The 12,252-nt window shown below is 56.9% G+C and overlaps 1 protein-coding gene across 2 annotated transcripts; it reads right to left on the bottom strand.

Annotated features, from left to right (window-relative positions):
- Window positions 1-3,089: 3,089 nt before the first annotated feature.
- SRF (serum response factor) lies at window positions 3,090-11,354 on the bottom strand. 2 transcript variants are annotated; one of them, XM_080807214.1, is made up of 7 exons: window positions 10,706-11,354; window positions 8,804-9,070; window positions 6,967-7,228; window positions 6,299-6,418; window positions 4,637-4,828; window positions 4,179-4,255; window positions 3,090-3,952 (listed from the first exon to the last, which is right to left on the bottom strand). In XM_080807214.1, exons 1-7 carry the CDS (start codon window positions 11,216-11,218, stop codon window positions 3,857-3,859), a joined length of 1,527 nt encoding a protein of 508 aa, XP_080663340.1. In that variant the 5' UTR covers window positions 11,219-11,354; the 3' UTR covers window positions 3,090-3,856. The 2 variants fall into 2 exon arrangements, with proteins under 2 accessions (XP_080663340.1, XP_080663341.1); XM_080807215.1 differs by having other exon boundaries at window positions 8,804-8,974.
- Between the last annotated feature and the right edge of the window lie 898 nt (window positions 11,355-12,252).

The following is a 12,252-nucleotide window of genomic DNA, read 5'->3' as shown; positions in this document are numbered from 1 at the left end:
ACATCGTGATGGTATCCTAAAGTTGTAGAAACTGAGTAAGATCATGTAGGTAGACCACCTAGAACAGCTGCTAGCACACAGTGAGAGCTCCCTAAACACAACCTAATATTATTCTTAGCTGGAGAAGGGAGGGGCAGGCCTCAGAAAATTTGTTATTAAGCTGGAAGCTGATAAATGGGAATAGGAAGACGGCTATGCTGGCGATCAGGAAAAGGTACATGTGGTATGTAGCAGTATGGGGTTAACTGGGGAGTGGTGAGAGTAGGAATGCGGGGCATAAAAGATGACAGAAGAAAGGTGTGTGAAACGGAAGGGAAACATGGGATATGGACCTCGATAGGGGCAGGGGTCCGGGTAGTAAGGGGGAGGGGGGTAAAGACCGGAAAGTAATCCGTGATGGGGCGATAGAAAAATGATGAGCAGGGTGAAGTAAAACAACTGATAGGCCTAAATTTGGGGGAGGGAGGGGAGAAGAGGGAAATTATCATGGGCCCAGAATAGGAGCAGTAAACTGAGGTGTGGACGTGAGGTCTGGACCTGGAGATGAGACAGCAGGTAGACGCAAGTAGCAAGGTCAGGCCCAAGTTTGCAGACCATCAGGGGTGCGGGAGGCCACTAGGGCAGCGGAACGGCTTTGGGGGGCGGGGTGAGGAGGGGGGCGCGGTCCGAGGAGGCTGACAGGACCGGACGAATCTCAGAAAGCAAGCCCTGGCTCTCGTCATCAGCCCCAGGAGAGCGGGTCAGGGAGCGGGAAGGGGACGCGTCAGGGACCGGGTCGCCGCAGGACTCGTCTCTCACCTCCCACTGCCCGGCTTGGCCCTCGCTGGGAGCCAGCGGCCGGTCCCGCCGTCCTAGCCCCGCCTCCTCAGCTGCTCCCTTCCGGGTCACACGGCCAGGGCGGGCGCGGCCCGGCTTCTACGGGGGCCCCAGCAGCCCACACCCGAGCGTGGCGGAAGGGCGCGCGAGTGGAGCATGCGTAGTGGCCGCGCCGCTGCACGCAGGGCGCGCTACAGGCGGAGCCCGCGCGCACAGTCACAGCCCGCGCTCACAGTCACGTTGCTCCTCGCCGCAGAAGTACGCAGCCCTTTCCATCACCTTGGAAGCCCCCGTCGCATCCCGTGGGTTGGCCTTCCCGGTCCCCCTGAAAGCTACACTCCCAACCCTGGAGCTGTCCTGTGAGTTTTCACTAGGTCATTTGGCCATGAGTTTCCCAAACCCCTCTGCAGTGCTTTGGATTGGTTGAGTCACTTTTCCTATTAATTAAAATTGCTCATCTCTGTGTTGGCCTAAAAACCTAACAAAGCCATGCACAAAGACAAAGGCTGCAGCTCCCCGGGATATTCCTTCAATTAAGTGACGGAGTTCCACAGCCCAAAGCACCCCTTAGTTGCTGTTCTCATCAGGCAGCCAGGCTTGCTTCTCAGAGCAACCTTTGGGGTTTGATTCGTGTTCATACTTCGCTCCCGCCCTATGCGGAAAAACAGAGGCAAAGACCCCACAGTCTGTGCACAAAAATGATACATTTATTGAAAGAGTATTTTTTTTAATACAAAAGAAAGCTCTGTACATAGGACTGTGACCATGTCCACTATTCCTGGGTCAACATCCCAGGGGAAGTAGAAACCACTGACATACTCCACATTCGCGCACACACACACACACACACACTCAGGCACACGCACGCAAGCACATTCATGCGCGCGCGTGCACACACTCATGCACGCACATACACACTCCAGAGCCACCAAGGAAGGGAAACACCAAGGGTTGCTGCACATATAAATGCCACCTCATCCCTGACGCACACATGTTCTCCCAAGGCCACGCTCACACAATACACATTATAAGCACTTTGCCTGATTCACTCACTGGGTCTGTCTTTTGTGGGAAAGAGAGGAGGAATTCATCAGTCTCCTCCCCTGGGTGGGGGAGTGGGGAGTGAGTGAGTGATCGTGGAGTGAAACAAGAGCAGAGAAAGGGGGCTGGGCAGTTATGGACCTGAGTCCCAAGCTCCCCCACTCTCTGACCCCTGATTTGCCATGCCCCAGCCTTGTAAGCCACCCATAAGCCCCAGCTATCTCCAGGAGAAAGCCCAGAATGGTGACTTCCATCTTGGCACCCCAAACCGGGGCAAGACAGCAATGGGGGTTAGAGGTTACGGAGGGTTCTCAAACGCGTCGGCAAATCATCCCCTTGATAACTAGGCTGTGCGCAAAAACTTCCCCCACCCCTTCACCTAATCACAGAAGCAGGATTGTTCCTCCTGAAGGCAGTCACAGGGGTTAATAAAACTCCACCCCAACTGCTGCCCTGTTCTGAAAAAGCTCCCTTTCTGGATAAAGGGGGTGAAGGTAGGCTCTGACACAGGGTAAAAGACCCTCCCCCTATGCTGGCCCATCCTCAAGGTCTACCCCAAAGCGGGCAGAGTGGGGTAGGGCACGGCCCCTGTACAAATTACATAAATACTGAGGTTACACTTAGAAAAATAAAGTCATTTTCTTCAAGGCTTTTTGTCTTAATTTAAAAAAGTTACAGTAGCTGCTCACTCCCTGGGAGAGCTGCCCCTTTCTGGCTCCCCTATCCCTATACTCAGCCCAAGAGCTGCTCCCGTTTCTTCTGACCCCCATTCCTGCCTCTTACCCCCTCCCAGACCCCACCCTGCTCACTGCAACTTGGGCCCCAGGCAGCTGCAGGCCTGGGGGAGCACAAGGCTGCAATGCCCATGCATGTGGCACAAATGAAGTCAGTTGCCTCTACCTGACACCCTCCCACCCCCACCCCCACATTTGGTCTCCCTCTTCCCTCTCCCTTGCAACAGCCTTAAAGGGCAAAAAGAGACCCAGGGCTGTGGGTCACCCTCCCCACCCCGTTGGGGCATGGCCTGAGGGCCCCTCCCCCGGTTTTCTCCTGGAAACAACCCAGGACCGGGCAATCCCAGAATCTCCCCTACACACTGGTGGGCCCCAAGCTCGTGGGGTGGCTCTGTCCCCAGAGGCCCAGCCAGTTCCGGGGAGCCCCAGGGCTCCCCAGGGAAGGGGAGCTTGGGCAGGGAGGGGGACGAGAAAAACGCCATAAAAAAAAGTTTAAATATTTTAAAAATATATATTTATAGATTTGTTTTCACTTCGTCTCCTCAAATAAAAAGTTCAAAATCAACTTTAAGTAAAGCAGCTGGGAGGAAGGGGGCGGGAGACAGGGTGAGAGGGAACTCTGATGGTTCCCTCCAACCTAGGAGTCCCTGGAGTTCCGAGGGGATCAGCAAGGCAGGGCAGGGCAGCTGGCCCTGGGAACCTGCTCTGTGCACAGGCCCAGCTCTCAGAAGCTGCAGGGACAACGGGGCGGTGGCGTGAGGGAAGAAGCCCCATCTCCCCAGGTGGCTCCCTGAGGGCAGGGGTAGGGCTCTTCTTACCCAGCCTGTGACAGACACAGTGCTGACATAGGGTCAGCAGGGAGGCTGGGAAAGGACCCCAACTGCTTCCTCAGGGGGAACACGGTGCCTAGTCCCACAGAGGCCTGTGTGTGGGAAGGTGGGGCACGGTCCCATTGAATAAGCTAATACTCATGGCAAACATGGAGCCAAGCTGGCGAGGGGAGTCTGAGGAGGGAGGACAGCCCCACCGTCAACAGAAAAGGGGAGGTGGAGCTAGAAGGAGAGGAGGGTGAGGGAGGATGGGGTGGAGGGCAGGCTGGCCCATTTCTTTGGCTGGAGTGAGAGGGCTCAGTCCTGTGGCTGCCCACTCCTCCTCCCTGCCTCCCTCCTGCGGCCCGTCAACGTGTGTGTAAAGAAAACGTGAAAAGGCAACAATAAATAAGTGGTGCCATCCCATGGGCCATCTGTCCAGGGTGGCAGGGCGGATCAGTCACTCTTGGTGCTGTGGGCGGCGTCCAGGTTCACCACCTGTAACTCGGTGAGGTTGCTGCTGCTCCCAGCCTGCTGCCCTATCACAGCCATCTGGAGGGAAGGGGTACGTCAGGAAGAGGGAGCAGGAACTGACCAGACAGCTCAAGCTCCCCCCTGCTTGCCTGCCTGTCCACCACAGGCCTGACTGGGAAAACAGGCCTCCTGGCTGGGGGTCTTGGCTTTGAACAGTGGGTTAATGGAACTCGCGGGGTCAAGATAAAGAGCTGGCTGGCTGGCTGGCTGGGGGGAGGTGAAGGGTGCCCCCCACCCCACCTACCTGGTGAAGCTGAACTGCAGAAACAGGGATCTGCACTGTCCCAGACGGTGCTGTGAGGAACACCTGGGGAACGCCACCTGTATCGGGAACCCACAGGAGACACTCAAACTGCTTGCTCAAGAGAAACTTCCAGATACTGAAGAAGTGGTGATAATTGTACAAGTGACCCGGTGAGTCTCAGACGCAAGTACCCAAGGGTGAATGTCCAAATGTGTCCATGTGTGCATGTGGCTGTGGATTTTCAAGTGTGCGGGAGTACCCTAGTAGACAGCCAGGGGTGTTGGGATACGTGTGCAAGCATCCGTGTGTGCGTGTGTAGGGATATGTGTGGGCAGCTTAGTCTGTGTACGTATATGTGAGTGTGTCCATCTAGGTGTGCATGTGGGGGCCCATTCGAGCGTGTGCCTGTGTAAGGGAGGAAACGGTCCTCCTTTCCTGAGCCCCACCGCACAACTCACCTTGCTCCTGGACCTGGCTGTGGGACACCTGCATGGTGGATGGCGCCTGGGAGAAGGCATTGAGCACGGTGAGGCTGCCATCAGCCAAACCCGAGGTGGGTGCGTACATCACGGCATGGGGACTAGGGTACATCATGTGGCCACCCACAGTTGTGGGCACAGATGACGTCATGATGGTGGCAGGCAATGTCACTGGCAAACACAGACACACGTTAGGGAAGTTGGCCCTGGTCCCTGCTGATAGACCCCATCCCACCTCCAGGAGTTCCAGGTCTCCAGACTCCTCATGCCATTGCCCAGGTCAGCAGCTTGACAAGACTCGTTCCTCTGGTCCCTGTGTCATCGACTAAGAAAAGCCTTATTTTTTCTTGAACACAGGAGCACCAACCTTTAATTATATCCCATCATGTTATACCATTCAATTGTCTATCTGCTGAATTCTTCATTCCAAGACCATAAGGCCCTGGGAGAAACAAGGACTGCAATGACTGATCCACTCTAGGCAAACTCAGATACTCCCCTTTTATTTATCTTTTTCAGATACTCCCCTCTTAGGGGGCTCCATCACCCCAATTTTTTTTTAATTTTTCCTCCCTCTTCCTAAATGTGTGGCTAACAAACTCATCTTTTAAACAACCAAGGTTAATGTGCATAAGGTCACTTGGGATCTTGTTAAAATGCAGATTCTGATTCTGTCGGTTTGGGGTAAGGCTTAAGAGTTTACATTTCTGGGGCACCTGGGTGGCTCAGTGGGTTAAGCCTCTGCCTTTGGCTCAGGTCATCTCAGGGTCCTGGGATCGAGCCCTGTATTGGGCTCTCTGCTCAGCGGGGAGCCTGCTTCCCTTCCTCTCTCTCTGCAGGCCTCTCTGCCTACTTGTGATCTCTGTCAAATAAATAAATAAAATCTTTTTAAAAAAATGGTATACGTTTCTATCAAGTTCCCACGTGATGCTGGTCTTCTGTCCATAGACCACATCGCATATAACAAGGTTGTTAAGGGCAAAAACTTAAAAGTAATTTTATTTTGGGGCACCTGGGTGGCTCAGTGGGTTAAGCCTCTGCCTTTGGCTCAGGTCATGATCTCAGGGTCCTGGGATCGAGTCCCACATCGGGCTCTCTGCTCGGCGGGGAGCCTGCTTCCCCCCCTCTCTCTGCCTGCCTCTCTGCCTACTTGTGATCTCTGTCTGTCAAATAAATAAATAAAATCTTTTAAAAAAAAAAAGGTGATTTTATTTTGCAAGCGTTTCATCATTTCTGAAATGACTAGAGACACCGAGGGGAATTATGGCTACTCAAAACTTAGGATGCCCTCCCACAAGGAGACAACTGCTCTATAAATCTTTCCTGGTAATTAAGCAAACACGTGTCCTTGGGCAAGTAACTTCTCCTTTCTGGGCCCCCGGCTTCTCACCTGAATGAGAAGAGTGGCTCCAATGGTCCCTCATTTCTTCCTGAAATCCACAGCCCTACACAGCACAGGGTTCCAAACCCTGCCATCCTCACCTGACCTTACCATAAGGATTAGGGTAACGGTTGAGCCAAAAGCCTCCATGTCCACCTTAAGAAACTGTCTGACCTTAGTTATAGGAAGGGTACTGCTGGGCCCTGCGGCTAGACCTTATGAAGGATGTGGGGCAGGGAGGAGAGAGCTCTGAGCTATACCTGTCCCGCTGGAGGAGGTCTGCGTGAGGTCTGTGCTGCTGTCGCGAGAGGGAGACGCTTGCTGCGGGGCCTGGTGCACCTGAATGGCCTGCACTGGGACCTGCTGGGCCACTGCCCCACCTAGGAGACACAGAGACTTACTCATGCTCTGTCCTACCCGGTCACCATCTGCACCAAGCACCCATGAACACCCCCAGCCCGAGGGTCTGGCACACCGCTCCCCGACTCCCATAGCTATCTTTCCCGGGAGCTAATGAGGCCTTTCATGTCCTGAATCTTGTCCCCAGGGGTTTCTGCACTCTGCTCTTGCCCCTCCCCACTCCTCTCACCCCAGGGACTTGCCTCTGCCTCCTTGGGTGATAGAGGAGCTGGCACTGAACCAACGAGAACATGCCCCACACAAGGTAGGGAGGTAGTGGAATGTCTACTGTCCCTCTGGCAGTGGAGGCACAGAGCTGAGCTGGCTAGCCAAGGCCAGAGGGTATGGTTGAAACTTACTGACAAGGAGAGTAGGGGTCCCAGGGGGAAGGGCATGCCTGCCAGTGGGAGGTAAGAGGCTTCCCTCGAGCTCTGGCTGTCCACCCTCCTTCTGAGCAACGAAAAGAGGTTCCCCTTGTGCCAGCCCTCAGCCCACTCTTGGCATGCTCAGTTTGCCCCTTGTGACTCACCAGGCATGAGGGTGAAGCTGGTAGGCAGCTGCATGAGGCCTCCAGAGGAGACAGGGCCGCTGCCTGTACTCTTCAGCACAGTCCCGTTGGCACTGCTGACAGCGCTGGGGCTGACGCTAGCAGACACTGGTGCCAGGTAGTTCGTGATGGGGAAAGAGGGGCCGCTGCTGACTTGCATGGTAGTAGAGGTGCTGGGTGCTGTTTGGATGGTGGAGGTGGTACCCGGCAGGTTGGTGACCGTGAACGCCTGTTTCAGTGTGTCCTACACCCAGAGTAAAGATACAGCAGTGAGCCTCTGCCAGACCCTGCCCCTGCAGAAGCTTTGTGTGGAGTGCCGGCCCAAGACTGGAATCAGTGTGCTTGGGTTCAAACCCCAGCTCTGCCATTTACCTGCTGTCTGACCCCCGGGCAAGTTACTGAGCTGCTGAGCTTCAGTTTCCTGTCCATAAAAGAACACTTAGCCCATAGGCGTCATGAAGACTAATAAGTGAACATAAATAAAGTTCCTAACACCTAAAAGGAACAATAAGTATTTGCTGTGCTTATGATGACGGTGATGTCATCATCATAAGTCCCAGAATCCTCTGCCCCAATGGATTATGGTAATCACTCTGACTGCAGAATCAAGCACGGGGGTCCATTCCCAGCTCTGGCAATGACCATCTATGTGATCCTGGGAAAATCATTTCTTCTTTCTGAGCCTCAGTTCTCCTGGTGTGTAAACACGAGGGGGCTGGGCTACTATGTCCTCTTTAAAAATGTCCTTCCGGCTCTCATTTGTCAGGCTTCTGAGATAGGGACGAGTGTTTTTCAGGGAACTTAGGGTTTCAGAGAGATCTTGGGTGTCTGGCAATTAAGCACTCATGCCAAATACTTAAGATTTAGACTACCACAGGAATTTATTCCTCCAGCAAAATTCCCTGGGAATAAATGAGCCCTACTGCTTAAAGAGTTTGCAACTACAGATGACACGCCTGTAAGGGGGGGAACCTGGAGCACTGACTCTCCCCTCCGCGAGCCTTTGTTCTTAGAAGGGAGAGGAGGAAGCCACGATCTGAGAACCAAGCCCAGAGAACTGAGGGGGTTCAAATACTGGGGGTGGGTCAACGCGGGATGTTTGCTAGGCAGCTGAGCTCAAAGCCCCTGATTGGTGAAGGCGTTGCTAAGGCAAACAGTGCCGCTTCTTCTGATTGGCCAGTTAGCGAAGGGCCACCCGGAAGGAGGAGCTCCCGAGAGAGGCAACGGAGGAAGCCCTGCCCCCTCTCCTTACCGGGAAAAGGAAGGGGGAGGCGTAACTAGGGCCGGCATCCCTAGCAGCCTCGAATACACTCCCTAAACGTGTCCAGGCCCGGACATCCTGAAGAGGTAGGCGGCTGGCTAGTTAGGTAGTCTCCAGCCCAGTCAACCAGCCCGCCTGCCGACAGTGCTGGGTTCCCAGGACCCTGGAGCCCACGGGTGCTTCCTTCCTACTCCCTGGCAACCCAGCCTGCCGTGAGGGCAGGGCTAAGCTACGCCCCCGCCCCCAGCAGGGAGACAGCTGGCGGGAGGAATGCGAGGGCCCTGCCAGGCGGGCGGGCTGCAGGCGGGAGGCCGGCCTGGAGCCGGAGCCGGCCTTATAAGGGCACGGAGGCCGCCCGCTTATCTAAGGGGCCGGCCTCCTGTCAGGATGGCGAGGATGGACACCTGTCCCCTAGGATGAGGGGTACTAACCCGGCTCCGTTCCACATCAGTGGGCACCTATCCTGAGTGAGGGGGAGAGAGAGGCACCCACCCCCACCCCTCTCTGGCGGTGAAGTCCCTCCCTTTCTTTCCCCTCAGATAGGCGACCCAAACACACCTTGGTCTCCCCACTGCTGTCGGACTCCGACACCTGGTAGGTGAGGTCTGTTTCTTCAAAGCCCGTGGCACTCATTCTCTGGTCTGTGGTGGGGTCTGAGCGGGGTGGAGAGTCTGGCGAGTTGAGGCAGGTCTGAATCAGTGCCTTGCCAGTCTCACTGGTGATCATGGGCTGCAGTTTGCGGGTGGCAAAGGTATACACATGGCCTGTTTCACTGGCCACCAGCAACAGCACCTGTGTCCCTGTCAGCGTGGACAGCTCATAGGCCTGGGGGTGGGGGGGGGTGGGGAGGAGATGGGTAAGTCAGCCAAACTTTTTCTCTCTACCTTCCTTGGGAAGTAGGGAATACACAGTGATCTCAAGCCCCTGCCCCATCCCACCCCACCCCATGACCTTCCTCTCCAGTGACTGGGGCTGGGGGAGGGTCCTATCAAAATATCTGAAAGAGAGCTGGAGAGCAAAAAACTACCCATGCTCCTCCTTTGAGGAGTAGCCACTGACCTGCAGATAGCCCAAGCAAGCAGTCACAGCCCCCTAGTGACAGAATGTATAACCTCAGGGGACACAGAGGGCCCCAGGTAGCCGCTCCTGAATACAGCTTGGTGCCAGGAGCCTCAGAGAGGGCTCCCACCCACCCACTCTTCGCTGTCATAGGAAACAGACAGAATAAAGCTGCTATCTCACTGGAAGTCCCAGAAGACATTAGGGATGGGGGGGGGGGTCACATAAGTTCTAAACTGTCCCATGTTTCTTCCCAGAAACTGCACAGGTCCTAACCTTAACCTATTATTAACCTATAATACTGTGCTACCAGCTTTTTTCTTTCTTTGCCTTGATGTAACAGGGTTTGGAGTGATGGGAGATGGGGCTAGATTAGCAGCTACTACCCTGCCACGAGCCCAGGGAGGGGACCTTCAAGAGTGGCCTCAGAGATGGCCTCCTTACTCCCAAAAAAGTTCCACAACCCACCTTGGAAGCAGCTCTGGTTTTTATATGGGACAGAAATAAACACCAGCCCATGTCCCCACGGTTCTAGCTTCTTGTTTCCCAGTTCATCTGCTTCCATCCTTTCCCATATCTCCTACACCTCAAGACGGCTCTTTCCTCACCCCCTTTCACTGGATAGCTGGCTAGAAAAGGAACAATTTCTAGGTACCTCTGCAAACCTCCCTGCCTTCCCCCAAACTCCATGCACAGATTCTCTCTAGGGCTAGAAATCCCACTTGTCCCAAAGGCAGATGGTCCTGAAGGTTGTCCTGCAGGGAGTGCACCGGTGTCCAGTGGATGCAAGGGAAGACACATGGCCATCGTGGGACTCAGTCGCTGCTGCTCAAGGCAGCATCAGTTGTCCTGCCCTGCTCCCTCACCTAGGGCTCTTGAGCCCCATTGGGTCATCAGCCCTGCTTGTCCTTCCAGCCAGCACTACTCTTGTGGTGCCCACCTTCCTCCCACACATGCTGGCTCATTGTTTTTACAGAGCTCTAGCCTCTTGAACTCCATACCTTCCCCTCGGCTCCCGGCTTTTCCGGCACCCTCCCCGGAACACCAGAAGGCACTGGATCTAGTGACCCCCGCGTCTCATTAACCACCTCCCGAGCAGCCTCCCATTACCACTCTTCACCCCTTCATTCCACAAGGGCCCTGTTTTTCTCCCGCGCCCGTCACTCCCACCTCGGCGCCTTTCCCCTCTTCTCTGGACGTTCCCGGCATCTCCCCTCTCCCCACATTTCCCCGGCGGCCCCTCCCCTTTCGCCCTCCCGGGGTAACAGCCATCCCTCCCACACACCTCCTGCGGACTCGCCGCCTCTCACCTCCGCCTCGGCTCTGCCTTCCTCTCAGGCTCCCCTTGCGTGTCCCCACCCTCCCTGTCCCCCGTGGCCGGCCAGCCTCCGGGCCCGGTACCTTTTTCATGATGCCTGTCTTCCTCTTGCTGAAGGTCGTGTAGCGCCGCAGTTTGTTGTCGATGAACTCCATCTTGATCTTCACGCGGCCCCGAGTCTTCTTACCCGGCTTGGCCCCGCTCACCGCGCCACTCACCGGCCCATAGCCTCCGGTGGCCGCCGCCGCCGCCTCGGGCCCACCGACGAGCTCCATCTCGCTCAGGCTCCGCTTGAGGCCGCGCCGCTCCGCGCCCAGCTCCTCCTCCTCGCCCGACTCCGAGTCGCCCTCGCTGCCGCTGTAGACTAGGGCCCCCGCGGTGGGCGCCGGGGTGGTTGTCGCTGCTGCTGCAGCCTCCCGCTCGAGGCGGCCCGGCCCGAGCCCCGCGCCGTTCCCGGGAACCCGGCCCCCGTTAGCCCCGCGAGTCCCGCCGCCGCCGCCACCTCCCGGCCGCGCCGTCGGGGTCCGGTTCAGGCTGCCTCCCAGGGCCGAGCCCCGGCCCAGCGCCGCGGCGGCCCCAGCTTGGCTCGGTAACATGGCGCTCAATGCAGGAGGGCGAACGGGCAGTCAGCGAGGAATCGGAGCAGCCGCCGCCGCCGCCATCGGCTTCCCGGCTCAACCCGGCACTCCCGCTGCTGCTAGAGCCGCTATCGCTGCCGCCGTAGCCGCTACGAACCCGGGGCCCCTGCACGCCCGGGCCGACCTGGGCCCTCACTTTCTTGCCCCTGTGGCCCGGGTTGCCCCAGGCCGCGCGGAGCGCCCCCTGTCCGTATGCTAGGGCGGCGCGCCCGGCGGCCGTCAGCGTCCCCCGGGGGGCAGGGGCTGCTGGCCGCGGCCGAGACGGCGGGTGGAGGGGGCCGGGACCACGCGCTGGCGGCGGAGGGATCCCCCGACCCTTCCCCCCATATAAAGAGATACAATGTTTCCTTTTATGGCGAGGCCGTTCCTTATATGGTGAGCCCCTGCGCCCCCTCCGCATTGGTCCGCGGTTCCGGCACCTCCGCTTTCCATTGGCCCACAGGGAGCTCTTATTTGCATAGACATACCGAACTCGCTGCTGTCATCCCGCGTCAGACGGCGACTCCGAAAGGGGAGGAGCCGAAGCCTCTTAAAGGAACAGGAGAGGCGGTACGACTCCGCCCCCCAGACCAGAGAATGGTAGAATTGGGAGGGACCTGAGGAGAGGAAGCCTGGGAGGGGACCCGAGCGCAGTCCCGCGGCGGAATGGGAGCAGCACTGGGAATCCGGCACTGGAAGGGCTGGAAGCAAACATTAGGGTAGTCCCTGAGCGGATTGGGCGGGTTGCAGTAAATGATAGAATACAGCCCAAATTCCAAGGGAATGCAGGGATTGGACCACTTCCCCCACGCCTTTCTGAGGGAGGCAAATTTACGGGCTGCGCAGAGGAGATTTGGGTCCCCGGTGTCCAGACTCGCTTCCCCGCCGCTCGGCTCCAACCCTTCCCCTTCCCCCCACGACTTCCTTTCCCTTTCCCTCTCTTTTCAAGGCGACGATACTTTCCCACCAGGCCGGCTCCCCGGTCCTCATTCATCATCCTCTATACTGGAGGG

This window comes from Martes martes (assembly GCF_963455335.1).
Source record: "Martes martes genome assembly, chromosome: 6".
Lineage (NCBI taxonomy): Eukaryota > Metazoa > Chordata > Mammalia > Carnivora > Mustelidae > Martes > Martes martes.
Note: the sequence above shows the minus strand (reverse complement) of the source record. Positions and strands in the feature narration are given on the sequence as shown.

Coding starts and splice junctions, on each gene's coding strand:
- SRF (XM_080807214.1), bottom strand. CDS start 11,218: ATGTTACCGAGCCAAGCTGGGGCCGCCGCGGCGCTGGGCCGGGGCTCG. Junction 9,071..10,705: donor AGACAGGCATCATGAAAAAG/GTACCGGGCCCG, acceptor CCCCACCCCCAG/GCCTATGAGCTGTCCACGCT. Junction 6,419..6,966: donor CAGCTTCACCCTCATGCCTG/GTGAGTCACAAG, acceptor TGTGTCTCCTAG/GTGGGGCAGTGGCCCAGCAG.